Raw genomic sequence first — 27,681 nt, 5'->3', positions numbered from 1 at the left:
CAGTCCCTGAACAACGTGGGCTGAACTGGAACCTCCACTAAAACAACCCCCAGAGGTTTGGGGTATTTGAAGTCTGTATCCCGACCCAGCTCCAAACAGCTGCAGCTTGGGCCAGTTTCTGGTTTAAATCCTTTGGAGACTGTGGGTGGGATTTTCAAAGGAATGGGAGGGTGTTGCAGAGTCATCCCCCTTCAGCATGTCAAAACTAGTCTGTGTATTTTAGTTTCTTCTGAGCTTTCCCCTGCCTTTCCAGTCTGGAAGGGGAATGCGCCCTAAAGGTTTAAGGCAAACGGGCACAGAATAGGTGCCTGTTGCTCTTCAGGTTATTTGTGCATGACCTTCAGCTAAAGTCTTCGCTGTCCATGCTGTGACTTCCTTCTCTGCTTGAGAGGGGTAATGGTTGTCAGTGCCTGCAGTAGCCTGCAACTGGGCTTGGCTGAAGAAGTTGCTTTTGGGCCTTGGAGAAGGGTCTCTAGTTGAATCTCTACTGTGATCTTTAGAGAACAACCCACACTGCATTTTACCTGAAACCTAGAGATTCTTGTGTGTTTGCAGGGCCTTGTAAAAGCCCATGAGATCCTAGAGTCACAGGGTGGTTTGGGTTGAAAGGGATCTTAAAGCTCATCCAGTTCCAACCCCCTGCCCCAGGCAGGGTGACACAAGGTCGCTCCTTCGTGGAGGATCCTCCCAAGATTGATCCTGTTCTTTCTGTCCCGTACTGGTTCATCTCCCGCTCGGTGTTCCCAGTGCTGTAGTCAGACACCCATGTTGAACACGGGCTGTGCTGCCCTTGCTCTCACCCCATCCCAGATCCAGGAGGATTGATCTGAGCAGTGGAGGAAATCATAGAGCATCGACCCTCGTGAAGAGACCGCAGAAGGGCTGTCAGTCAGCCATGAGTGTTTGCCACAGTGGAAATATATGCAGGCACTTTGAGCCTTAAAAAAGTAATAATTGATTTTTCAATCAGCTTGACATTTAATGTGTTGGTAACTGTAATAAACAAGAGCAAGCCATTAGTCCACGCAACATGTTTCACTTACTTAGCACCAGCCAGACTTTGACCAGCAGTTGCCTAAATAAACACAACAGAAAAACAGAAAGCATCTTCTCCTTCTGGTTGCTCACTTACGCATCTTCTGACGATCGCAATAGCATCTATAGCTCTGTGTGTGTATAGGTGTAGGCTCTCTGGAGTAACAGAGCCCTCATCTCTGTGAGGGCCACTACAAGCTCTTGTAATGCATGTCTTGGTATTGGACAGCTTTGTAGGCTGCCTCGCTGTCCCCTTGTCTGTCTCTCTTTCTCCCTTCCTGCACCTCATCTGCTCCTGTTGACGTTTCCCCAAGACCAAGCCTCATCCCTTTGCTTGGTTGCCTTCAGCTCCCTGTGGAGGGATCCTGACGGGACCGGCAGGCGTGATCCTGTCCCCGCAGTACCCGGAGCCCTACCCGCCAGGGAAGGAGTGCGACTGGAAGCTGACCGTGTCTCCTGACTATGTCATTGCCCTGGTGTTTAACACGTAGGTACCTGAGACCTGTCTGGTTCCGTGGCTGTGGCTGCCTGTGGGGACAGGGAGGGGATACCAGTGGTGGGGTACAGCCTGGGTGAGCGGGGTCTGCACGTGGGTCCTTTCCTCTCTGAAGGAGCCAGCCCTGGTAGGACTGTCCCGTCATCCTCAGTAGTCTGTTCTCAGGCATGACCATAATTCAGGGAAGATACACGTATTTTGCCTGCAGCTCCTTTTTGATACACACATGGTTTTTACAGAACATAACCATGTAACTGGTGCGGCACAGGAAGCTTCTGTAGCAACACTGCCTTATGCTTTGTGCTGCTGACTGCATCACCAGTCTGTGGCTCCTTACATGTGGAATGGAGGCGGAAATGTCCTGCACTGAGCTGAGGAGCTGTCTGGGGCAGAAGCAGTCTCTCAGCTCTGTGGCTGTACCCATCAGGACCACAGTCTGTTGTTCTCTAGGGGCTGCAGTAGTATGCTCATACTTCCAGCACCTTTCCTTTGGTTTTGCAGCTTCAGTTTGGAGCCTGGCTATGATTTCCTTCATATCTATGATGGACCAGATTCACTCAGCCCCCTGATTGGAAGCTTTTACGGCTCCCAGCTTCCCGAGAGGATAGAGAGCAGCAGTAACAACCTCTTCCTCGCCTTCCGAAGTGATGCATCAGTCAGCAACACTGGATTTGTCATTGACTACACAGGTAAGAGCTGTTCTGGGGTACTCCTGGCCCTGGATGCTGCCTCAGCAAACACACGGGGCTTGACCTGCCAAATTCTCAGGTTAAACCACCTCACTGAACCAAGTGAGAGCAGCTCTAGACCCTGTGGAAGCCTCTCTTCAGGCAGTAATCCTGCAGCCTGCTTTGCTACCACCACAGCTGGCTAAGAGGCATGGGAAGAAAAATGGGGAGTTGCAGAGAAGGGCATCCTGCAGGCTGGCAGAAGAGCCAGGGCACCAGGTAGATAAGAGCAGCATTAAAGGACTGTTACGTGGCTGAGGATCAGTCACATGCGGCTGCTTCTTTGTGGGGCTTTCATTAACAGAGAAGAAAGTTACTCCATCAGTTTTTCTTTCTTATTAAAGGAAAAGAAGGGAGCTTCCTCAGAAAACAGATATATGTGCTGTGTTCTGTATAATCTTTCTTGTTCCACACTGAATTTAGGTAGTTCTGTCTTTAGTGAGCAGAATGTGCTGCTTCACTGCAGATTTGAGCTTTTGGAGCACTGGAGTGTGCTGAACTGTTAACTGGTTATTAGGAATGCTCCACATTGCCATGGATTTGAGATTAATTTATTGTGGCAAAAGCTGCTTTGTCCAAGAAGAGGGGGTGCAGGCACACATACCCAGTGTGGGATCTCGGTCTCAATTCCTGATACTGTCATTCTGGAGTGTTCCAGGCACAACTGGGTGCCTGTATCCAGAGGTGAGGGTCATGGACGTGGATGCTCGGAGCTCTTGAGCCAGTGGAGCTCTTCTGAAACCTGTGAGTTTTGCTTCACTGAAGATTCTAAAGCATCTACATAAAAAGTCAGTAATAACTGATAAAATGAGCAGAATAGCTCACAGTGGTGTTAGAGCAGCGGCTTGGTTTTGCCTTCCTTGCTTGAGGATGAGGTAAAACATTGTGTGGCTTCAGCAGTAATGGTGAGAGACAGGGGACGTGGTTGGAGTTTTCCCTGGGTGCTTTTAGCTGTCTGTCAGTGGAGCAAGCTGAGAAGTGACAGACCTGGCACTGCTGCTGTGGGAAATGGGGGGAAAAGGGAGGCTTTGGCAGGTATGTTCGTGTTTGTGCCTAGGGTGGGTGGAAGAATGGAGGTGTTACAAACTGTAGTAGAAAATACGCTCTGAAAAGCTGGATCTGATGAGCTGGGATTATACAGAATGGAGAAAGAAGATTGACTGGGGAAAAAACAGGGCTGGAAAGAAATGGTTCTTGCAGCCTGCTCTGGCCTTTATGGACTAGCTTGCAGTATGGGGAAAAAAACATCGATGGCTTCAGCTGTACTGGATGTGTGCCACTGTGAAACATGGCTTTGCATCGTGGTGTACTCTGAAACAGGCTGTTGAGTCTTGTTGGCCCAACTGTGTGCTGTGGGAGCAGTAATAACCCGTGATGGAGAGCTGATGGGCTGCTGATGCTGCTGCTTTTTCTGTGTATTTGGGCAATTCTCTCTTCCCATAACCTTGTTTCCAGTCTGTGGTTCCTGCTTTTGAATTTACCTGACCAGAGGTTAAAAGGTAATGAAATGGCAATTCCTCTCAGTTACCCTCAAAAGATGAAATTCCCTCTAGCAAAGTTAGGAAACGACAGGACTGTGAGCACTGCTTAAGAGCCAAGAGATTAATGTTCTTCTGCTGTCATTAGAATTCATTTTACTAAACATGAAGTCTTTGGTTTTCTTCTTTCCCACTTTCTCTTCGGGCAGCCAGAAAGCCGTTAACAAATGAAACCTCATTAGGGGGCTTGTGAGGTGCATTTTTCTCCTCACCACTCACCAGTGCTGGTCATTTCATTAAGATAAATTTTGTGTATTCATGCACTGATATCAGATGGAGACCGCACTTCATTGGCAGTGTGAAGGGTAGGCTGTTGTTTGGAGAGCTTTTCCCACGTTATTCCCCCCTTACATCTCGTGTGTGTTGAGGACCTCTGCCATGAGCACAGAAGTGGCTCAAACCCCATCAGTTGCTGCCTCCATCCGAGCAGCTCACCCTGATGAGCTGGTGGTTTGGTGCTCGTGCTGGGGGCAGAGGGTAAGGAGGAGTTTCCAGGGTGGATGCTCCAAAGCGGGAGGTTTCCCCACGCGTTTCAGTGCTTCCTGTTGCTGTGGTGGGCCAGAAGCGAAGAGGCGTGAAATTGAAAGCAAATGAAGCAAAACTGATTACTTTTCACCCTTCCAAAGGAATGAAAAAAACCTAAAACAAACCCCAAGCCTTATTTCAAATCCATTCTTATTTCCCCAGAACTATTTTGCCCTTCCTTAGCTTATAAACGTACATTCAGGATTATTTATGGGTTATTTAAGGTACCGATTCCCCACGGAAACACTGTAAAATCCATTGCAAAGCAAGCTGTTAAAAAATACCCAGCACTGTTTGCTGTTGAAACAGTCAGAAATAGGAGATGATGCTTGATCCTAGAACAGTTTGCATTTGAAAAGCAGGTCAGGCCTTTGGAAAAGGTGTTCCATGTAGCTGGAGTAAGTTGGAGCATGCTGGGCTCCTGGCCAGCTGGTACGGAGTAGCCAAGCTGCTTGGGGTGCCCAGGCTACACCTGGACTTTAAACCCTGACATAATTTGTCCTGTCTTCAGTATAGATGTCTGTTGTGCAGGACTGTCTTCTAGACAGTTTCTCTTGGGGTTGTGTAAGGGTTAGCTCTCAATAAAGGCTTCCCCATGTTCTCAGTTATGGAATTCATGATGCGCTTTGCAAACAACAGCTCTCGGGTGAAGCTGTTCTCGAATGTGCAGGTGAAAGCCTGACCTCCCGGCCTAGGAGCTTATGCAGGCTTAGAGTTTTCCTTGGGACAAGAGAGGGGAAGCACAGGAAACGCTGCTTTCTGTGGACTAATGAACCAGTCCTCATGGCATTTTTGTCTTGATCTTTTCTAAACATTTGGCAGCCTGGATCCATGTTAATTGGGACATCAGAGTAAAGTCCTTGATTTCTGAAGTGTCTGGGTGGAAATAAAATGTTAATTCTAAATGGGCAAGCTGTGCTGTACTCACTTCATTGCCTCATGAATCAAAGGCTGGGGAAGCTGTGGCTTTCCCACATCCCTCTATGAGTCTTTTGCAGTCACCATGCAACCAACGACTTCTTTAAAGTTGAGCTCCTGCCTCCGTTTGTAGCCCACTGCTGAGGATCTTCGGGGCAGCTCATCTGCAGAGGAGTGCTCAGCTGGAGACATGCATAGGACTAGTGTCAGGATGCATCGTCCTCCGAGGTGAGCAGTGTCCCTGAAGGCACAGACCCTCAAGGGAGCAGGAGCAGTCAGGGATGAGGAGAACACAACCAAAGCAGTGGGGCTGCTGCTCCACAATCAGCCACCAGCCCTTTTTCAGCAGTTGCCAGTGACTTGAGCATGCAGTGTCATGATTTTTCAAAGCAAATGCAGGGGCTGAGATCAAGCACACGGCTGAGACGTTTGACAGCCAGGTGGGAGGCTGACTGACAAGTTGAAGCCGCATCAACTTGGTAGATGAAAGGCAGTGAGACTTCAAAATAACACAAGGGGCATGAAGTGGTCAGAAGGAAGCTGTTGGGTGCAGCTTCTGTATGGAAAGGTCTGAAAGTGAATATTAGTAATTCAGAGAAATTAAGGCTTGGGGATTGAAAACATGTTTTGGACAAGCAGACAAAGCATTGACACTTGCAAATGGCTTTTGTGCTGCAGTGGCCTCTGTGCCATGCAGCTGCGCTGCTCATCTTCAGGGCCGTGGTTGACTGATGCCCAGAAGCAGTTTATCACCTCCATGGGCTGTGGTGATCAGCCTGCACTGGGTATTCCAGTGACTTGCTGTAATGGTAAAGTCTCACTTCTCCATCTACAGCCGGTGTCTCACAAGCGTGAGGATAAATGAGGAGGGAGTGTGTTCATCTGAGCTGACCAGAGAGCCAAGGGCTTTGCTTCCTGATGCTGTGACTGAAACAAACTGGTTTCTGGTCCTGATACCTTAACTCACAGTGATCAAGATTTCTCTTCTGTGTCTAGCTGGTGTCTCAGCAGGACCTACCGTCAGATCCCACACAAGAAATAATGGATACAAGTATTTGTTGAATTCTTGTGTCTTAGAACATCAGTTTTCTCCGTCACGTTCTGAGTATCACAGCTCTCTTTTGAATGCTTCAGTAGTTACGCTTCTAGGCACGTGTGTGCCTCTTCCCAGGATCAGATAAATGGGAACAAGTTACGTGGTTGGAGAACAGGGTTGGTTGTCCAAAGTTCATGCGCCAGGACACCACTGACACGGAGGAGAGCCGGACTTCATGATTTAAAGTCTGATGGTACAGACTGATGTCTGGTGTGATGCTTTGTGAGGGGCACTGGGGGTTGACCAGCCTCTGGCTCCAAAACAGGGAACTGGTGTTCCAGGCAAACCCAGTGCCCCAGCTCAGGGCAGCTGTTCCTGGTGGAAACATTTCCCATCCTTTCGTGCCCTCTTCACCTGGTGGCACAGCTCTTGTGTAAAGGGAAGCCTAGAACCAAGCCTATTTCTCACTGCAAACAAAGACACAAAAGCAAGATCTGGGGGCTTTTTCTGTTTCTCCCTCCACCCTTTCCCCAAATACTAAAAGCCCATGATTTAATGCTTAAACACATTATAATTGTTCACAGACCCACTGCTCTCAGGAAAGCCCTCATCTTTAATGAGCAATTTCCAAATGACAAAAGAGCAGGATTAATCAAAGCCTCTAATTGTATTTCATGCAGGAAAAAAAAAAGAAAAAAGAGGAAAAAGCCCTCAGAAGAAGGAAAGAAAAACCCAAGTCCTGACAGCTCCGTAGTCTTTACTGGAATTTTCATATGTAAATGGGTTTTTTTAACTCTGCAGGGCATAGTGAACAGAGAGAGAAATGTCTTCATTTTTGTCTAACTGCTTGTTATCATTTTGCCATAATTGCAGCCACGCTGCACATCTGGAGAGTCAACCAGCTAGCACATGGCACGATGTATTTCCATGGCAAGAACAGACAGCTCCTAGATACAGGAATGATGGGTGCCAGGGAAGTAACTTGAACAGATGTGGCACATCTGAAATATGTTTCATGTTCAATTTGTGTTTCTATGCCCTGGTTTGCAAAGTTCTTTGCAGCCTGTCCCCTGTGCAAGGAAGGGAGAGCAAGTGCAGGTTGTTAAATGGGTTTGATTGGGTTTTGGGTGCCAGTAATTGGCTGTGAACTGAAGTTTTCCTTCTTGGAAGTGTACTTATGCTGGAGCTGAGCACCAGGGAAAGGTCTGGACCGGAATCTGCCCATGCAGTTCTCTAGATTCAGCAGCATGAAATCTGAGCTCATCATGCTTGAAATCTAAGCTCTTCAAATCATGCTTGAAATCTAAGCTCTCCAAATGGTGCTAGTCTTTATGATATACGTGAGATTCCCAGATGAGAAACGCCAAGGACCGTGTCGTTGACCAGAATCCTAGAGCAGCTGTATCAGACCAGTGAAGATCTCGGCCGTTCCAATCCTCTCTTGCAGAGAATCCCCGGGAGTCGTGCTTCGACCCTGGCTCGATCAAGAACGGCACCCGCGTGGGTACGGACCTGAAGCTGGGATCCACCATCACCTACTACTGCGACGGTGGGTATGATATTGAAGGGGTCTCCACGCTGACGTGCATAATGGGAGAGGATGGAAAACCCACGTGGAACAAACCTCGACCTACCTGTACAGGTAAAGTCCAAGGGGAGACAGTGAGTAAAGAATGATTTACCTATCTCCAGATACTTCAGCAGTTTGTCCTCATCAAAACTGTGATGTTAGTTTTGGGCAGAGCTGCTCGCAGAGGGACAGAAGGGTTTTTCTCAGTGTTCATGATTTTTTAACACCCAGAGGGCAGGAAGAGCTGACTTATGTGAGGTTTCTTCAACCTTCTTTTGAGAGAGACACAAACCTGGACACAGCAGATTATGTGCATGACATTATGTGCGTGGCAAATCCTGTGTCCTTAGTGCAGGGCAGGATTCAGGAAGTCACTTCAACATTTGCTTAACCTGATCCCTTCTAATCAAAGCCCTTAAGCGTGTTCTTTCCTGAGCAGGGTCAGAGATTACTGAGAAAGGAGAAAGCATTTTCTTCTTAGGGCTTTTGCGGTTATTTTGTTTTGTTTTCTGCCTTAATGAGAAAACGGTTTAAGTGATGGATTTGCAGTCAGAGCTTAAGCTGAGAAGTGAGTCAAGAGATAGCTGTCAGTCTGTGCTGATTGGAAGAATGAAACCTCTGCATTGGAGAGGTGCTGGCAGGGAGGACGTGGGCCCTCTGGAGCCAGGCTGAGAAAGAGAAAAGCATAGGAGCCACTTCTGACAGGTCCTGAGCTTTGAGGTTGTGTGGAGAGCAGTGCAGATGGCACATTCACCTACAGCACCATACACAGCATCCCTCAGCATTGGCACACTCGCTAATGAAGTGTGAAGCAGGCGTGAACTCAGCTCAGGGATAAGCTTTATTTTCCTTCAGAAGAACTTGCCGTGAGAGCTGGGATGCCCAAAGCAAGGGATGGATGGTGGCTGGGGCAGGTGCCACTGCAGGGCACGGAGGGCGCATCTCAAGAGCAGCAGGAAGAAGGCTGATGTTCCATGGATAGCTTGGGTACGGGCACGCTCGGGAATCTCTTCTCCCCTTTCTCTTCCAGCACCCTGTGGTGGTCAGTACACAGGCTCGGACGGCGTCGTCCTCTCTCCAAATTATCCCCAGAACTACACCAGTGGCCAGGTGTGCCTGTACTTCATCGTCGTGCCGAAGGACTACGGTACTGGGCTTTGACCACCGTTCTGCTCTTGTGCAGCTCCCTTGTTCGGCTGGGTTTTAACAGAGTGGTAGAATAAGCGCATCTGTAAATGGACATAAGGGAGATTGGAAAATAGCAAGTAGCACTGTTGGATGCTGTTTATTCGTTGGTGTAGTCTGCAGGGATAATGGGAATTTTCTGAATTTAAAAAAATCAGAAAAACCCACAGGTAACAAGCCCACAGATAACAAACCCACAAGTAACAAGCCCACAGATAACAAACCCACAGGTAACAAGCCCACAGGTAACAAACCCACAAGTAACAAACCCCCAAGTACAAACCCCCAGATAACAAACCCACCATCCTGTGCTTCCCCCTCCAGTTCCTGCACCATATCCTCTCATAGAGTTCAGCGAAAAACGACTCATGGCAGTTAATGCAGGCAGCACTCAGAGGACCTCTGAGAGTACAAAATGTGTTCACCATAAACGCACACTGAGCACGGTGCTAAAGAACCTGTGCTGGGATGCATGTGTAAGTGTAGCTCTGTGGGGGTGCAGCCAGGTTTTGGTTTTAAATAGTATGTAAATTTCATTCTAAACCCAGATCCAAACAAAAGCCAGCTCCATTTACATGGACTCTCATTCTTACAGGCTCCAGTGCTGTGGCATTTTGGTCAGAGCTGAAATACAGGAGTGATCGATGCTCTGTAAGCCTTAGAGGCAGCTAGCTGGATATTAATATTGGTTAACATATTTTCTTGTTTGAAGGGAATTTGAAGTTCTTAAAAGCACTTGCACTGACAGCTCTGGCAGGTGAAGGTCTCTAAATTCTCTCATTTGATGCTGCTGCTCAGTGCGCTGTATTGATCTCGTCAGTCCCTGTGGTGTTTTCAGTTGTTTGTGATTTCCTTTGCTACGATAGCAAGGTGTGAAATGAGGATACCGTGTTCAGACATCGGTTATGAACTCCTTTCACTCGAATTCCCTTCTGCCTGCATGCATCCAGGTTCCATTCCTCAAGCTAAGTGATGAAATCCTACACTGCTCTCACAGCTAACCTGTTTTACTGTACCTGATCTCGATACTGTCTTAAGGAACACGATAGCTAGAAGGATAGACAGTCTTGATCTGCAAGTTTGACTTTTGCCTGCAGAGGGATGAGAGCTAAATTAGCTTCTCTTTTCCACCTGCTACCTTTCAATAGCTTCATTAAAAGCCAGCAGGAAAACCATTAGTAGTGAATGTTGCACATTTCCCATGGCCTTCACTTCTTGGGTTCTGTGTACAGCAGGCATCAGGGTGTGCCATCGTCACTTGTTCAGTGTTCCCAACGTCAGCGCTGTGCTGGAAACCTGAATGTGCAGGAAGCAAATGGTGGATGATGAATTTCACAGCAAGAGACCTCTCAGCTTGGGAATCTGCAACTGGGCACTTAAAACTTGCAAATGCAAAGCTAGGAGAGGAGCGGAGAGAGCAAATCTTCCAAGTGCAGAGTTGCGAGGAAATAAACTGTTGGTATATTCTGAAAAATAAATAGGCAAAGTCTCCTTGCTCCAGCTAAAAAGTGCTTTAATCCTCTCATCATTTTCTCCCTTTTATAAGCTCTCCCTGCTCCTGGCTGCTTTTGCAGCATGTGCAGTAAGACGCAGAGCAGGGCTTCCTCCTTTGCAATCTCTCTGGACAGGCTTAGGACCTGCTGGTAATGAATCTGTGAGTGTCCTCTTTCCCTAGCAGCCATCCTCCCCGGCCAGAGAGCTTCAGTCTAGACATTTGAGTTCTTCAGGACAGGGATTATTTTGTTTGTGTCTTGTGCAGTGCCTAATGCAGTGGGGGCCAGCTTCATGACAGAGGTTCAACACAAATAATGAATAATCATTAGCAGTTAGTGAAATTATATACCTTGTGTATGTAGGCAGACAAATGGAATGATTCACAGAAGAATCCCTTTTGGCCTGTGAATCGGTGTTAAAGCGTACTGGCAAGTGAACATGGGGGAGGCTGGTTGCTGCTTCTATTATGCCTACTTTGTGGATACATAAAGGGCTCCCATCTCCCAGGGCTGTCAGTCAGGCCCTTCTTACCTGTGCCAAGCTCCTGAAACAAGAGCAGCTGAAGTGCCTCAGCTCCAGCCCCTGGCTGCATGGGCACAGCCATGGTCCTGACCATCTCCCTCTCTTCACAGTGGTCTTTGGGCAGTTCGCCTTCTTCCAGACTGCACTCAACGATGTCATTGAAGTCCATGATGGCCCCAACCAGCACTCCCGGCTCCTCAGCTCCCTCTCAGGCTCTCACACAGGTAGGGAACGTGTCCCTGTTGCTGCTGGGAAAAGCAGCTAAAAACACAGGCTGCTGTTTAGCACCTTGCTCTGTGAAAGCCTTGTGCGTAGCTGGTGCTGTAATCTCTGTCTCTCGTGTTTTATCTCTTCTCATTAGGTGAATCGCTACCGTTAGCTACCACCAACCAGATTCTCATCAAATTCAGTTCCAAGGGGCAGTCTACAGCCAAAGGTTTTCATTTTGTCTACCAAGGTGAGTACAGTTGTTCTGGAGGTGTCCTCACACCGGTCAAAGGTACAGTGATATCTCGAAGCATCCTGGACTGCTTTCGGTGTCTGTGGGTCCTTGCACGCATCGTGTCTGAATGGGAGGTATCACAGGAGATGAAGATTGTTGGGGCTGTCTGGCTGCTGGAGGTACTTCGTACTCAGACATTCTGTTTTCCCTCTGCCTCAACCCTCGCACATGGCAGGGTTGGTATCAGGAGTACCTCGCTGAATCATGCCCTGGGTACCCAGTGAGTTCTTGAGACTTAGACGCCAGCTATTTTTCCCAGTGGTGTTTTAGCACCTTGCTCAGTGTAAGCAGCTGAACACTTGTCTAGCAGCTCCGTAAAATCTTTCCTCTGGCATGCCATAGGCTTAGCCCTCCTGCTGTCAAACTTCTGCCCTTGATCCTTCTCAGTAACAGCTTGCGTGGCATTGAACAAGTCCCACTTAGAGATCTGAAAGTAGTAAATAGAAAGTGATGCACACAGTAGTGGGAAAACAGAAGGGCTTTCTCACCCACGCGCTCTGTACCGCTGTCTGTGGTTCAGCCCAGCTTCTGCACCCACATTACTGTCAAGTGGGGACAGGCAGCAGGGGCAACCTGTACCTTCTCTGGAAGCAAAGTGAAGGATGGTTTGGGTTTTAGTGGCCAGAGATAAGTTCCCTTGAATTTCTGCCTAATTATTGTAAAACAACTGTAGTTCTGATAGTAATCTTTAAATAGATTTCAGCAAAGCAAAGGTTTTGATGAAATCAGGAAAGATTACCTCCTCCCTTCTTCATGGTAATTATGAGGTAGAGAGTCTGCAGTGATTACTGCAGGGAAAGCAGGAGTAAAAGAAAGAGCCAGCGCTGGTTCAGCTCTGCCTGGCCAGGCTCTAATGCTGTTTACTCTCATTTTTACACAAATGAGGAGTTTTCTCACCCAAAATTTCACCCATCCAGTGATGCACAATGGGACAAGCTCCCCAGGAGCAAGAAATTGGTAAGCCCAAAGCAGCCTGAGCTGGAGAGCGGAGCTGCAGGGTCAGGCACAATTCTTCCCATGGTTTGGAAAGAGGCCAAGCCCACCCAAACGGCTGATCTGGGGTTACCTGAGCAGGGGACAGATCCGTAAGTGTGTTGGCTACCTTGGATTTGCTTCTTCACAAGTGGCTCCCTTCTGCCTCTATGTTCCCCTCCCCAGACCACTGACACACTTCAGCTTCGTGCTGATCATCTGTGTGATGCCTCTGACAGTGGGTTTGACATTCACCTCTGAATCAAATTAAAATCAAGGAGTACAGCTAATGTGCTCATCATCTCCATGTTTTTTCCCTCCCAGCAACTCAGGCATTAAGCACTAGTAAATTATAAAGCAAGAGAAGAAGATGAATTCATTTCTTAGCAATAGACATTTCTTTGACTCGTTTTTCAGATGTCAGGTGCTCTGTTTCTCTCTTTGACTGTAGTTTGCAGAATTGAACAGGAGTGCAGGCAATTTCAACAGCTCACGGTGCAGCATCACAGCTTAAATTCCCCTTTTCTTGCTTTTACCTTTCTCATCATGAAGGAGATTGTTTAAAATTGATGTCCGTTACAGGAATGAGGCTGAGTAAGCTGAGAAACCTGAAGGGTTTTCTGCTGAGGCTCTAGCATTATACGGCAAACCAGCGTTTGGAAAGTCACTGCTGAATGCCTCGGTTTCCCTCTTTAGAAGTGACCTTTCAGATGTGATTGTAGGTTTCCAGAAGACAAACAGCCCCATCTGAGAAAGCGTGCGTGGTTCTGTAATGGTCCAGCTGCTTTTATTTCAAGTATCACTTGAACTGACAAACATTTGAGTGAAATGATGCTCTTTACTTCTCAGTGGTCATGTTTGGGTTCCGCATCCCTGTGGGTTCAGGTGAATCAGGTTGCTGGGTTGTTAATGGGTGTTTAATTCTGGCACTTAGCATCACCGGAACGTTTGCTCTAACGGGTTCTTTGGTTTTCTTTCTGCTCTGCCGCATCGCACCCGCCTGCTGGTCCCTCCCGCCTGCATCGCCAGCGGTGCCCCGCACCAGTGCCACCCAGTGCAGCTCTGTGCCGGAGCCACGCTACGGCCGGCGCCTGGGCAGCGACTTCGCGGTGGGCGCGGTGGTGCGGTTCGAGTGCAGCGCTGGCTACGCGCTCCAGGGCTCCCGCAGCATCCAGTGCCTCACCATGCCCGGCGCGCTGGCGCAGTGGAACGTTTCCGTACCCACCTGTGTGGGTAGGTATCCTTGGGATGTGGGGCTTGTTCTGTGGGCTTCGGCCTGGAGAGGAGAAGGCTCCTGAAGGGGAGACCTGGGAGCAACTCCAGTGCCTGAAGGGGCTGCAGGAAAGCTGGAGAGGGGCTTGGGACAAGGGATGTAGGGACAGGCCAAGGGGAATGGCTTGAACCTGCCCGAGGGGAGACTGAGATGAGCTCTGAGGCAGAAGCTCTTCCCTGGGAGGGTGCTGAGGCGCTGGCACAGGGTGCCCAGAGAAGCTGTGGCTGCCCCATCCCTGGCAGTGTTCAAGGCCAGGTTGGACACAGGGGCTTGGAGCAAGCTGCTCCAGTGGAAGGGGTCCCTGCCCGTGGCAGGGGTTGGAGTTGGAGGAGCTTTGAGGTCCCTGTCTATGAACAAGGGCAGTTAACCCCGAATGTCAGGGCAGGGACCTTTTAATCTAATACTCGTTGTGAGATCTGGGACAGCATCTGGAATAAATCAGATCTGTCTGAAAGCTGCTTTCACCTTCTTTGGAGGAGAGCAGTTCCTAAAGAACCGGTCTCATGGGCTGATGAACAGAGTGTTCTCCACAGCTAAGGACCACACGCTGCTGGTGTTAGAAGTTGTATGAGAGAGTTACTAAAAAGGGGATTATTCGTACAAATCTTGCCCTTAAATCATGAGCCAGCTCGGATTGCTTTCTTGCCTGTGGACAGATGTTTTAAAGAGAATGTTTTTAGCATAAAGCCAAGTCCTTCCTCTTCCAAATGGTCCTCTGCTTATTGCAGTGCCGTGTGGTGGGAATTTGACTGAGCGCAAAGGAACCATTCTGTCCCCTGGCTTCCCCGAGCCTTACCTGAACAGCCTCAACTGCGTGTGGAAGATAACAGTCCCCGAAGGAGCAGGGATACAGGTAGGGGGTCAGCAGCTGGCACTGCGGCAGGGGCTGGAGAGGAGAACACGCAGTATCTGGTGCGCCTAAAGAGGCCACGTGTGATGAAGTTACTGCTCCTCGCAGGAAAAAGATCAGTTGAATGTGCAATCAGACGTTCATTTATACTGTGAGCGCCAAAAGTGGGTAATATTTCAATGGATTTTTGCCTCCTGAAAGCACTCTCTGTGGGAGATGCACTGGAGCTCTGTGGCTGTTCTGGTGTAACAAAATAATTGTGGTATTTTGGGCATATCTCTCTATACCACTTAATTATGCAATGTTGAAAGCAATGTAAGTGACACCAAGGCAGAGTTGCTTGCTCAGAGTGCCTGTGTGGATTTGTTATGCCAGCAGAGTTGCAGCAGTATGATTATACAATTACTGCTTTGCTGTTCATTGTCTCCAGGTAAATGAGCTCTCTCTTCAGGTCTTTTTGCGGTCCTTATCGTTCCTCTGCAGAAAGAGTTCTGCAAGAGGATGCTGAGAATTAAGCCTGACATCAGAGACCAAACCTGAGATAAAGTCCCCATTCAGCACATACGTGCCTTGTCCTCACAGGAAGCATCTCACCCTGCGTTATGCTGATGTTGGTTGACACCCAAGAGATGGTCTCTGTAATGGGTTCATTCACTCCACAGGCCTCACGATCAGAGGGTTTCTTTCTTCTTTGCACCACTTTGCAGGGGTTTTTCGTTAAGTGCTTTTATTTCTCTATCATGGATTCAGCAAATGGATTTGTAGGTGGGTTCCTCCCTCTGCAGCACTCACAGCTGCTGGCATGAAGCAGTTGTGTTTCTCTCAGTGGTTTCATTGAAACATCACTTCTGCCTTGCTGGATTACAGCTCTGCCCTCCCAGACGGGGAGTCTCACCTGGTGCCACCGCCATCACTCCTGAGCAAAGCCTGAACTTAGGTCTGGGATGGGCAGAACTGGTCCAGCAGCACTGGGGGCTTCACAGTGAAGCAGCTTTGAGCCCTGTGCCAAGCTTTTGCCATGTCCAGTCCAGCAAATTCTGCTCTCCTCCTTGCTTTTGAAGCCATTTAAAATAGAGTTTTCAAAAGCCTCACTGCTCACCATTGATACTTCCTGTTCATCTGAAATTTTAGCTGTTCTCAAACCCCCCAAGCAGGAGAATCCATTGCGTTCAGCCGAACATTGGACTGCTTGAGGCAGTTTGCAAGGTGCTTGGGACTCCTGGGCTCAGGGGTGATAATTCACTCAGTTTTTAAAGAGATGTAAATAGGTGCCTGTGCTCTGCACTGCCGTGTTCTGAATGATGCCCTGGCTGCCACTTAGCCCACGGGTCTGTGTGATGAGGGACCTGCCACCCCTCAGCTCTGCTCTGACCCATGGGCCGGTCGCAATCACAGCAGCTTCTGACCCTGGGGCTTCCACTGGAAGTCTTCTGTGGGGGAAGAAGGCGTGGAAAAAGGGATTGACCTGCAGGAAATGAAACAGCCATAGTGAAGCCCTGTGCAGGAGCTGTGGGTTGGGGAGCAGCCCAGAGGCAGGGTGATGGCCACCATGGAGCTGGACCAACTGTGTAACCCACCCCGCTGCCATCGGCTCTGCTTCCCGGTCACCCGTGTTTGTGTGCAACATTCTCACATATTAGATACCAATTTAAGGATCAGTTTACCCTCATTTTGTACAACAATTAAAGGTTAAACAACTGTAAATCAGAGGAGGAGGTGAAATTAAAGCTTTCTTGGTAGCGGCGAGTTACTAACAGGAGTTTTATGTAATGAGTGTACGAGCCAGCACTTCTGCCATGAATTATTCATCCCTGTAGCAAACCTTCCTGAGTGAATTAATTTATATACATGGCAGTAAATAGATGCAGATCCCTTGTGAATCCACATGTCAGACTAGAATTAGGACCTTAAAAATGTTTATTCCGTTGAGTTGTGGGGGGGGGAGGAGAATAAATAATTTAGGAAATGTAAGAGCAAACAAAATGCACCATCTCAGTCCACGTTCTCTTGCAATGATGTAAATCACAATAGGGGCATCATTATGAGTTATACGGGGGAAAGGTATTGACTCGGTCAGTGTGGCCAGTAATGGCTTTGGAGGGGGGGTCACTGCAAGTTCAGCTAGATGAACTGCACTTATTTGGCGGGGGGGAAAGACTTTGCAGGAACTTTATAGCCTGCTTTATTATTCAGAAGAAACCAAGGAGGAAAAAGGTTAAAATGGCAGAAGTAATGGAGTTGAGGGGTTTTATTACATGTTTAAATATGTATTTTTTCCTTGCTGTTTAGCAGGGCAAATGCAAGAGGGATATTTGGAGTGCAGGAGTGAACACAGGGTGAGAGCACTGCAGGAAAATGGGGAGTGGGGGACACAGAATGGTCAGAGGTCAGGGTGTGAGCGCGTGTGTGCGAGTGTGTGCATGCACTTGCATATGCGTGTACGCGTGTGTGCGCAGTCAGGGTTTGCAGGGCACTGAGCTCTTTTCAGTTGAAACTCGATGATATTAAGGTCCTTTCCAACCCTGCCTATTCTGTGATTCTAAGATTGCAGTTGTACTGTTTTGTCTTTTTTCTCTTTAGATCCAGGTGATCAGTTTTGTTACTGAGCAGAACTGGGATTCCCTGGAAGTGTTTGATGGAGGAGATAACACAGCCACCATGCTGGGAAGTTTCTCTGGTACGTGGTCAGCATCACGTTCGGGGAAGCCCATCAGTGCATGCTTAATTCCTGTTCACATCAGCTGGACTGCAGCACATCCCTAAAATTAAGCGTATGCTTAAGTGCTTCAGAAACTTGAGTAGATTTAAGCGTGTGCTTAAAGGGAATCTCTTGTCTTGTTCAGTTGGGAATTTGACTCTGTCTTCCTGCAGAAAATGTTGATACAGCCTTGCACACAAAACCGATGGGTTAGACTTGGGGTTTTTTCAGAAACCCAGGAGCACTTCCACTGCCTGCAATGGGAGTTCCCACAGCGCTGCTGGGTTGGTGGGAACAGCTCAGACCTCTGCGCTTGGCAGGGTCAGTGGTTGAAGAGCTAAAACCCACCTTTGCTTTGCCCAGCAGTGGGGCCGGTGGCTTTCAGCAAAGCACAGATGAGCAAGCAGCCCAAGAGCATTATAAAACATTCAAATAGCAGAGCCACGTGCAAGCTGATGGCCCTGATTCTTACTTACTTAATGAGCTGCGTGTGCTACAAGTCCTTTGAGGTTGGTGAGGGGAAAGGTCGTGCACAAAGACTGCCAGGCTCTGCTCCCACTGCTTGTGTTTGGGATAGAGCTGCCTTGAGCTGGTGCTGCAACAGCGTCCAGGGATTGAGGTGGGAGAAGGAATCAGGACCTCACAGGTGACCTGCGCTCCACCCACACTGTTCCTCATCGCCAGTTCCCTTCTTGATGCTTTTCATCTCTCTGGTCTGTAAGTGGTGAAACTTCACATGATGAAATTCAGCAGCAGGCTTTGAAAAGGCCATTGCAGAGAAGCCTTGGGTATTTCTCAATTGGCCTCATTAGAACCTGATGAAAACCAAGAGAGCTTGTTAAGTTAAAGGACTTCTGTTCTCAGCCTCTTCTGCAGCTAGTCTCCGAGGACATGGAGGAGGAAAAAAGAATCCTCTTCAGTATCTCTGTGCACCTCTTGTTTTTCCAGGAACTACAGTGCCTGCGCTGCTGAACAGCACTTCAAACCAGCTCTATCTGCATTTCTATTCGGATATCAGTGTCTCCGCTGCGGGCTTTCACCTGGAATACAAAAGTAAGAGCAATTCAGCCTTGATCTTGCGGTTCCTCTGAGTGATGGGGAAACGGTTATGGAGCCATTGCCTTGTAGAAGTGGAAGCTGTTTAGTGGAAAGGGGTGGTGAGCCTTAAGGCCCATGATTACGTGGTTCCCTGCTCTCGAGTTGCAGAGAGGGAGTAAACATGAAATCGAGAATCAAATAGGCACAGTAGAGGAGATGAGGGGTCATGGAGTGACCCTCATCCTGCTGCTGATGCACTTTGAGGCACCTGTTTGGTTTGTGTGTTGTAGGGCAGGAGAGTGGTGGAGGATGAACTATGAAAAATTCATGGGGAGTTTTCCTGTTCAACACAGCGCTGTAATCTGTGCTCAGGAAGTGCCTGAAATGCTGCTTGCCAGAGGCTGGGAGGGACTGCCTGCTCCTTGCATTCAGTATCAGTCATTGCTGGACACAGCATGCAGAGCTAGACAGATCTTTATATGATAATGCCAGCTGGAAGGGACCTCAGAGGTCATCTCATTGAGCCTCCTGCTGAAAGCAGGGTCAGATATGAGATAAAACAAGATTACTCACTTTACACATCTTTATGCAGTCTGTGCTTGGAAAAGCTCCAAGGATGGAGATTGCAAAGCACTGGGCAGCCTTTCATCACTGAGCGAGTGCTGCAGCCGCTGGCCATCCTGGTGCTCTTCTGTTGGACTTGGTCCACTTTATCAATGCTTTTCTTATGCTGTAGGGCACAAAACTTGGTCCAGTATTTGAGGTGCTGTCTAATGGATGTTGGGTAGAGGAGGAGATAACTCCTCCATCTGCTTGCTGTGCTCCTGTCTGTACAGCCCAGGACACCATAGGCTGAGGCTGGCTTAGGTGGCATGAGCTAGATGGGAAGCTTTGAGATCAGGCTCCCGGGGGGGAGGCACTGATGCCTTTCCTCCCCTCTGTTGTGCTGGACAGTTTAGTGGGTTCATCCACGTGGATTATGCTGACACCCTGACAGAACGGCAGCACTTTGCTTCCAGCAGGTCCCTGCAGTGTTGCTCTCGGTTCCTGGGTGCACAGACCTGAGAGCATCAGTTACATATGATGATACCCAGAGACTGTGTTTATAAAAAGAACTTGTCAGTGGTAAGAGTAGAACTGGAAGACATGACAGGGAAGAGAGTCTCTTGGGAGAGTGCTGCAGGGTTGGATAAGGATGCCAAAAATGCATTCTTCCTCATGTCTGTGCTTCGATTTCTGCTATTGGAGCAGATGCCGATTCAGGAAAGGTGTGCTACAGCCAGGTTGCAGTGGGCCGCAGTGATTGGTGGCTGTTATCTCACCAGTGGTACTGTACCAAGGGCTTGAATTATTCACACACAGTGCAGCAGCAGCAGCCCCGACAGCACAGCAGCGGGTGCAGAGTGGGAGCTCCGGGCTCTTTTCAGGGCATCTAAACTAAATGTTTAGCTGGCACTCAGGAGAGCAAGCAGGCTCGTGCATTTTGCAGTGTGCTGAAGATGCAGGTGTGGTGGGGCAGGAGCCAGGCTGGTCCCTGGGCAGCCCTCAGGGGCTGCTTGATGCGTGGTGATGCTCTGGCTCTGCTCATAGCAGTGATGGTAAGGTGATGAGAGATGTGCTGGGGCTGCTGTCTCCGTTCACACATCTTCCTTGAGGCAATGCAAACATAACTGTTCTTGCTGGACAGTGATGCTTGGTTCTGATCGCACATCTCGTGTTTGTCTCTGAAGCCAGCCAGTGTCCTGTTTATTTTTGCCCAAGGCAGCAAACAGGCTTGGAAGTTCTGTAAAACTTCCACAGCAGTGGCGCAGATCTTGGCCTGCAGAGGCTGTGTGCTCAGGGAGTGCCAGCTGGCACGAGGCTTCCCAGGTTCTCCTGGCTTTGCAGATTGACACCTCACATGTTAGTGCTAAAGGACCCAACCAGCAAGACTGGAGAGAGGAAGCGTGCCCCAGATTGCGTTCTGAGAGCTGCAGAAATGGATGTTGGGTGAGAAATTCTCTTGCTGTGACCCTGTCTCTTCTCCATTTCTGTTTCGATCAATAAGGTCTATGAGGATCCTATCACCCCGTTGCAGCAATCATGTTCAGGTTTTTCATGAGGTCTGGGATTATCAGGCTTGTTCGGTTTCTTTGCTGAGGAAACGAACAGTGTTGCTTTTCAGGGCAGCTGGGAAGGATGTATTCTTTTGTTTTGCTTGTACAATTGGAATTTCACAGCTCTGAGCCTCAGGTTTTGCCTTTGTTCAGTTAGAGGTGCTGCAAGGAAGTTTTGAGACATGAGCTGAGCCACCAGGGTTTCTTTGCTTCCCTTGTTCCTTCACTGAATTCCTCCAGCAAAGCTCTTATCTCTACATGCTCAAAAGCCAAACCAGAGCAAGAACAATTTAGGGCTGAATGAAACTCAGTGCCTGCTGATCTGAATAGGACGTTGCTTAAAGCTATTTTCTCTCTTGTCTCTCTGGAGGTCAAGCAGCACAGGCACGTATGGGGAGGGACTGCATGTTTTCTTGCTGGAAGCCTGACTTGAGTTTCTGGAGGAGAATCCGCATCTCCTCTTATTTCTTCTTTTCATCTGCTTTCAGCTCAGCCTGCAGACCGCGGAGTCTCAGCAAAGCTTTAGCCCTTGCAGCGATGCAGAAGGTTATCTGTTAGTGGCAGCTGCTGGTGCAGAGCATGAGGGAGGTGTCTGCAGACTCCAGCTCTTCCTTTCATCTCCCCTTGGAAGGCGGGGGGGGGGGGTAAAGGAGAGCACGGCCCCAGCACGTGACAGTGGCCGTCGCTAATTGGGTTGCAGTGGGGTGCTCCCGGTTGTGAATGTGGCTCAAATGGAAATGGGTTGAGTGAGGCTCCTGCAGGCGGTTCCACAGGCACCTCAAGGACCGGCCGTGCTTACTGCTGCTTGTAGCTCATGGTGAATTCAGTCTGTAATCGAGAGCAGGAAGAATAGGGCTGTAGAATGAAACCGTGCTGCTTCTGCCCAGAAGGGGACAAATTACATACAGCAGCACCTACTTATGCCCTTGATACTGCAAGCGAGGGACAGCAGATAGGTCCCTCTTGCATCCTTTCCAATCTTCTGTCGGTTGCTGCCATAACCAGGGTGCATACGGCATAGGATAGATATGGACCGTGGATGGGGAGGGCTCATGGTGAGTGCTCTGATACATGCGCCATTGAGGATGAGCCGGTCTTTGCCTTGCAGTGCCCTTATGTCCCTCTTGCTTTCACAGCCGTCGGTCTGTCCAGCTGCCCGGAGCCCCCTGTCCCTGGGAACGGGCTGAAGATCGGGGAGCGCTATTTGGTGAACGACGTCGTCTCTTTCCAGTGCGAGCCGGGCTACGCGCTGCAGGTACCGCCGCTCCCGGCAGGGGATGACGGCAAACGCCTGCAACACTGGGAGACCCTCCAAATGCTGAGCTTGTTTTCCCCTCCTCCAGGGCCACTCTCACATCTCCTGCATGCCGGGCACTGTCCGCCGCTGGAATTACCCGCCGCCGCTTTGCATCGGTAGGACCCTTTTCTGTCATACCTAGCAGGTATTTACAGTGCTCTCCTCGGAAACAAGGGGAAAGGTCTGAGTTAGAGAAATGGGGATACGTTCTGGAAAAACCTTGCAGTTGTTGCTCATGTCCACTGTGAAGGAAGGGAGCCCTTGGAGAAGAGGCACAGGGTGAAGGGAACCTGCTGGGCTTTGTTTGATTCTTTTCAGTAGTTTGCTTTTAGCCAATCTGGATGTTTAATATTCATATTGCACATTTTACTGCTCGAAGAGAGACATTTATGCATTTAATAGCTTTAGTTAACAGTTATTTCAGGCTCCTGCTGTTCTAGCTTACATCATTTTGCTTTAAAGTAATTATAAGAGCTAACAGTTCTTTTATCTGATGATCTGGAGACCAGGAATAAATACAGAGACATATAGAGCAGAATGACTGAGCTAAAGGACCCATACCCGTGGGAGCTGCTCTGAAAGAAATCAGAAGCTCAGCATTAGAAGTGGGAGAGCCCGGCATGGAGGAGATCCCTGTGTTGAATCACTACGTGATTCAAGTTTTCTTTTAATCAGTTCAGTAGGATTTCGTGTGCTTGAGCTGTGCCTGCTCGGTACTGCCCCAGTGTAAACACCAGCACGGTTTAGTTCAGATGCCTTGTTCTGGGTGGTGATGGCCAAGTGCAGTGCTACAAACACCCAGCCACCCGTCTGCTCATACCCCTCAGCTTGTGTCAGGCTCGACTTGAGAGAGGTCATCCAACAGTGGGTGACCAACAAAGGGGTCAACAAGAAACCTGGAGAGGGGCTTTGGACAAGGGGGAATGGCTTTAACCTGCCAGAGGGGAGACTGAGATGAGCTCTGAGGCAGAAGCTCTTCCCTGTGAGGGTGCTGAGGCGCTGGCACAGGGTGCCCAGAGAAGCTGTGGCTGCCCCATCCCTGGCAGTGCTCAAGGCCAGGTTGGACACAGGGCTTGGAGCAAGCTGCTCCAGTGGAAGGGGTCCCTGCCCATGGCAGGGGTTGGAACTGGAGGAGCTTTAAGGTCCCTTCCAACCCAAACCTATCTGTGATTCTATGAACTTCAGGGGGGCATAAACATATCTCTGCAGCCAAGTGAAGACTATCATGAGCGACCATCATCTTCTGTGGGCAAATGCAGCACCCAGTGCTAATGGTGCTCATTGTCCTGCATTAACCATGCACTGATCTGTCTCAACAGTGTCCGGAGCATGGCTGGCTGTAGGCCACATGGTTGTTCTCCTGCGCAGAGGACAGCCTGCTTCCCTGGCAGCATGTGCTGATTTTCCTTTGGTCCGCTTCATCCAGATGCTTGACTTCTAAATCATTTAGAAGTAGTTCTATTAAAGAGCCATTAAGAGGAAAAAGAAAGAGAAATCTTCTGGGAGAAACCTTGTTAGTAGCAAGTACACACATAATGACATATCTGACAAAGGGAATCTGCCCCTTCCCTGTCAGAACGTGGTAGGAGCAGGAGTACACCTGGGTGCACTTGGTTGGATGGTGTTACCATAACAAGGTAGAGGTCATCCAGATAAGCATGAGAAGATGCTGTCTGTGTTTAAATTTCATAGGAAGCCTTTTGTAAACGTATTTTGTGCTGTCATCTGTGGATTGCTTCTTGGTAGGGAATTTGTTTCCTCCAGTGTTTCCTCTCTTCTGTATTTCCCAGTAATTGCCCAGAGATTGACAAGTTGTAGCAGTCAAGGTAGATCGGTTAACAAGAAAAAGCAGCAGCAGTAACTGGAGTCAAGGCAGGATCAGACTGTTTCTTCACAGTCGGTTTTCTCGGTGGTTAAAAATTCCCAGCAGTGCTGTGTGCGTGGTGTGCGCTGTTGTGGTGGCTGTGGACAGAAAGGAGCGTCCAGCTTTTCTCCTGCAGCTCACATCTCTCCCACTGGGATTGTCAGAACTGAATCTCTGGGCTCAGGCTTTCATCTCCAGAGGGCAGGAGAAAGGCGCGTGCATCACTAATGCGGCCATGCAGTGCCTGGCAAGCTCCGTGCTAGTTCCATAGCAGGCTTTCCTGTTTCCCTTCTTGGTTTCTAGTAGCTTTATTTCGCACACAGCTGGCCATGACCAGCACCCCGAGAGACCCGTGAGCCATCCTGACCACTGACACTGTTGATCTTGCAGCCCAGTGTGGAGGAACAGCAGAAGAGATGGAAGGAGTGCTCCTGAGCCCAGGGTTCCCAGGAAATTATCCAAGCAACCTGGACTGCACGTGGAGGATATTGCTGCCTGTGGGCTTTGGTGAGACAGCTGCTTTGGGTTTGGTGCTGTCACAAGAGAGGTGATGGGAAGATACTGTCCCTGTTCAGTCTGGGCACGGTCAGTGCTAGAGGCCAAGATGAGTTACAGAAATTACTGTTTGACCGCCTAATCACACTTGCCATTGAAAATGCACATATATGGTGCTGTGAAATGATAAGTAATGTGGCTGCAGGTCACCATGGAGTGTAACAGTCAGGACACACCGCTGTAACGTCCTCCCTTCGTGTGCTTGTGTACTTCCCTGTCTTAACTACTCCCAGTTGTAACAGCCTTAAGACATGACCTGTTGCAGCACCCTTTGTAAGTGCTACAGGTGCCCAAAGCCTGGGTCAGGTTATATCCTACCTCAGCCAGAGTTCAGGAGGCATCAGCACACCCAAGGTTAGGATCTCCCCAGCCGTTACTAAGAGAGATATTTGCACACCTCCACCTCAACTCTTCTCCAGGCCAGCCCCATGAGGGTGCCTCATTGCCAGGAGGTGGAAGCGTTGCACGCCTGGAAGTGCTGACTCCTTGGGTTTCCTGAACTAACTCCTCCTCCTGAGGAAGCAGTCGTGTGCTGCTGGGGATGCAGAACTGGGGCTGCCCAGCCAGCCCAGCCCAGCCCTGCCATCCCATCCCTACCCAGCCAGCCCAGCCCTGCCATCCCAGCCCAGCCCTGCTCTTCCATCCCAGCCCTGCTCTTCCATCCCAGCCCTGCTCTTCCATCCCAGCCCTGCTCTTCCATCCCAGCCCTGCTCTTCCATCCCAGCCCTGCCCTTCCATCCCAGCCCTGCCCTTCCATCCCATCCCAGCCCTGCCATCCCAGCCCTGCTCTTCCATCCCAGCCCTGCTCTTCCATCCCAGCCCTGCTCTTCCAGCCCAGCCCTGCTCTTCCAGCCCAGCCCTGCTCTTCCAGCCCAGCCCTGCTCTTCCAGCCCAGCCCTGCTCTTCCAGCCCAGCCCTGCTCTTCCAGCCCAGCCCTGCTCTTCCAGCCCAGCCCTGCTCTTCCAGCCCAGCCCTGCTCTTCCAGCCCAGCCCTGCTCTTCCAGCCCAGCCCTGCTCTTCCAGCCCAGCCCTGCTCTTCCAGCCCAGCCCTGCTCTTCCAGCCCAGCCCTGCTCTTCCAGCCCAGCCCTGCTCTTCCAGCCCAGCCCTGCTCTTCCAGCCCAGCCCTGCTCTTCCAGCCCAGCCCTGCTCTTCCAGCCCAGCCCTGCTCTTCCAGCCCAGCCCAGCCCTGCCATCCCAGCCCTGCTCTTCCATCCCATCCCAGCCCTGCCATCCCAGCCCTGCCATCCCAGCCCTGCCATCCCAGCCCTGCCATCCCAGCCCTGCCATCCCAGCCCTGCCATCCCAGCCCTGCCATCCCAGCTGGCTGCGCTCTGTTTGGCATGAGGTGATCCGTGTGGCTCTGTGCTTGCCTTCCTAATCTGGGTGGTGTCAGGCAGGGGGAGAGGCAGGCACAGGAGCTCCAGCAGCGTGGAGCTGCAGGCATTAATAGCTTCAGCTTGTCTGAAACAAGCAGGACCTGTATACTACGGGACCCTTTCCCTCCAGCATGGAAAATGCACTGGTGCTGCTGGACCAGGCTGTCCTGGGCAGCAGTGGGTGAGCGGTGCCGCTGTGGCTGTAGGGGCAGAGCGTTCCCTCCTGTCGTGCAGGTGCTCACGTCCAGTTCCTGAACTTCTCCACGGAGCCGAACCACGACTTTGTTGAGATCCGCAACGGGCCCTACGACACCAGCAACGTCATCGGGCGCTTCAGCGGCACCGAGCTCCCCGGCTCCCTCCTCTCCACGTCCCACGAAACCACCGTGTACTTCCACAGCGACCACTCCCAGAACAAGCCAGGCTTCAAGCTGGAATACCAGGGTACGGCGCGAGCAGCAACGGGCCGATCCTGTCCCCAGGTGCTGACAGTGAGGGAGGGCACTGGGTTCACGGCTGTTGCTATTCTGTTGAGCTAATTCCGTGAGGACTTAATCCAGTGAGTGGGAAGGTGCTGCATGAAGGCCGTGCTTCATCCGGGATCCGTTCACCCAGATTTCTGCCTGCGGCAGAAAACAAATGTTCCTGAAGTGCTTTGTGACAGGGAAATGCCTTTGAATTAATTCCAGCCAGATTCACCTCCATCTTGGCTCTGCTGTGCAAAGAGAAGAGTCCTCAGCAGCCGTGAGTTTGCTCTGGAATTCTGCTTTTCAGTCTCAGCTGAAGTCCAGATGCATTCTTAGCTGCAGCCCAGCCCTGTCCTGAGCAGTCGTCTTCTCTGTCCACCTGTCCTTGGCATAGGCGAATATGAAGGGGCAAAGGATGCCACGGGCAGGTCCTGTACTTCAGGGTGGGCTTTGCTGGGCAGCAGCTGAGAGTCAAGTGATCCAGCTACTGCCTGGGATTGAGATCCAAGGAGTGGGAATGATGGAGCGTGTGTCTCCAGCATGTGATGCAGCCAAGGACTGACAAAGGACTGCCTCCCTCCCCAGAAGCAGCAGTAAAAGCTGCTACTCATACTTAATTGAAAACATTAATTTTGTCTTGGCTGTCCTGTCCCTGCACCACATAATTCATGGGCTGCTGCACAACGGAGGAAGGGATGTGCTCTGTGAGGCACTCCGGGTAATCTCATGGAAATTAGCTATGGAAATTAGCTCTAGCAAGGCTGACCAGTCACTTATAATGCCAAGTGGAACACGTTAACTCATTGACTTGCATTCGTCATCAGGGCTGTCCATGTTTTGTGGAAACCAAGGCAGGTTTTCCAATTGGAAGGGAAGTACGGGGTGGCTGTGTGGGCACGGGCTCTGCACATCCCAGTGCTCCTGCAGCAGGGTTTTCCCTCAGCAGATGTGTGCGTGGTTTGTTCAAGTGTAGCCGCTGCGATTAAGCTGTTGTATGAGGAGGAAGCAGCCAGGCAGGACACGAGTGCATTGTTCCTGCTTTCGGGAGAAAATACAAAGTATGAAACATTCCTCCTTATTTACAAAGGCCTGTAGGGATAGAACAAGGGCTTGAACCTGCAGAGGGGAGACTGAGATGAGCTCTTAGGCAGAAGCTCTTCCCTGTGAGGGTGCTGAGGCGCTGGCACAGGGTGCCCAGAGAAGCTGTGGCTGCCCCATCCCTGGCAGTGCTCAAGGCCAGGTTGGACACAGGGGCTTGGAGCAAGCTGCTCCAGTGGAAGGGGTCCCTGCCCGTGGCAGGGGTTGGAGCTGGAGGAGCTGAGTTCCCTTCAACCCAAACCAGGCTGAGATTCTGTGATTTTGGGGCTTTTTTTCAGCCTACGAGCTGCAGGAGTGCCCTGACCCTGAGCCTTTTGCGAACGGTGTCGTGAGAGGAGCCGGCTACAACGTTGGCCAGTCCATCTCTTTCGAGTGCCTGCCTGGCTACCAGCTCATCGGCCACCCGGTCCTGACCTGTCAGCACGGCACCAACAGGAACTGGGACCACCCGTTGCCCAGGTGTGAAGGTATGGCTTTGGGTCACCCTGAGAGCACCCACATCTGTAGGGAGAGAAAGACCTTCAACACTGCTCTGGCCTCCTTTTGA

The 27,681-nt window shown here is 50.1% G+C and overlaps 1 protein-coding gene across 3 annotated transcripts in view; it reads left to right on the top strand.

Moving 5' to 3' along the window:
- CSMD2 (CUB and Sushi multiple domains 2) overlaps positions 1-27,681 on the top strand; it is a 268,199-nt gene that overhangs the window by 189,662 nt on the left and 50,856 nt on the right. For all 3 annotated transcript variants that reach the window (XM_061449789.1, XM_061449788.1, XM_061449790.1), the window contains 15 exons: positions 1,384-1,522; positions 2,033-2,220; positions 7,724-7,918; positions 8,877-8,993; positions 11,158-11,271; positions 11,409-11,504; positions 13,551-13,754; positions 14,523-14,647; positions 17,225-17,321; positions 18,291-18,395; positions 21,613-21,731; positions 21,820-21,889; positions 24,028-24,144; positions 25,804-26,013; positions 27,413-27,601. In XM_061449789.1, the coding sequence (XP_061305773.1) occupies positions 1,384-1,522; positions 2,033-2,220; positions 7,724-7,918; positions 8,877-8,993; positions 11,158-11,271; positions 11,409-11,504; positions 13,551-13,754; positions 14,523-14,647; positions 17,225-17,321; positions 18,291-18,395; positions 21,613-21,731; positions 21,820-21,889; positions 24,028-24,144; positions 25,804-26,013; positions 27,413-27,601 (2,085 nt within the window). The remainder of the gene's footprint in view (positions 1-1,383; positions 1,523-2,032; positions 2,221-7,723; positions 7,919-8,876; positions 8,994-11,157; positions 11,272-11,408; positions 11,505-13,550; positions 13,755-14,522; positions 14,648-17,224; positions 17,322-18,290; positions 18,396-21,612; positions 21,732-21,819; positions 21,890-24,027; positions 24,145-25,803; positions 26,014-27,412; positions 27,602-27,681) is intronic.

This window comes from Pezoporus flaviventris, unplaced genomic scaffold (assembly GCF_033815535.1).
Source record: "Pezoporus flaviventris isolate CSIRO_AGI_PZ_B2104156 unplaced genomic scaffold, CSIRO_AGI_Pfla_v1 ptg000008l, whole genome shotgun sequence".
Taxonomy (NCBI): Eukaryota; Metazoa; Chordata; class Aves; order Psittaciformes; family Psittacidae; genus Pezoporus; species Pezoporus flaviventris.
The sequence above is the reverse complement of the archived record's forward strand: the minus strand, read 5'-3'. Positions and strand labels throughout refer to the sequence as shown.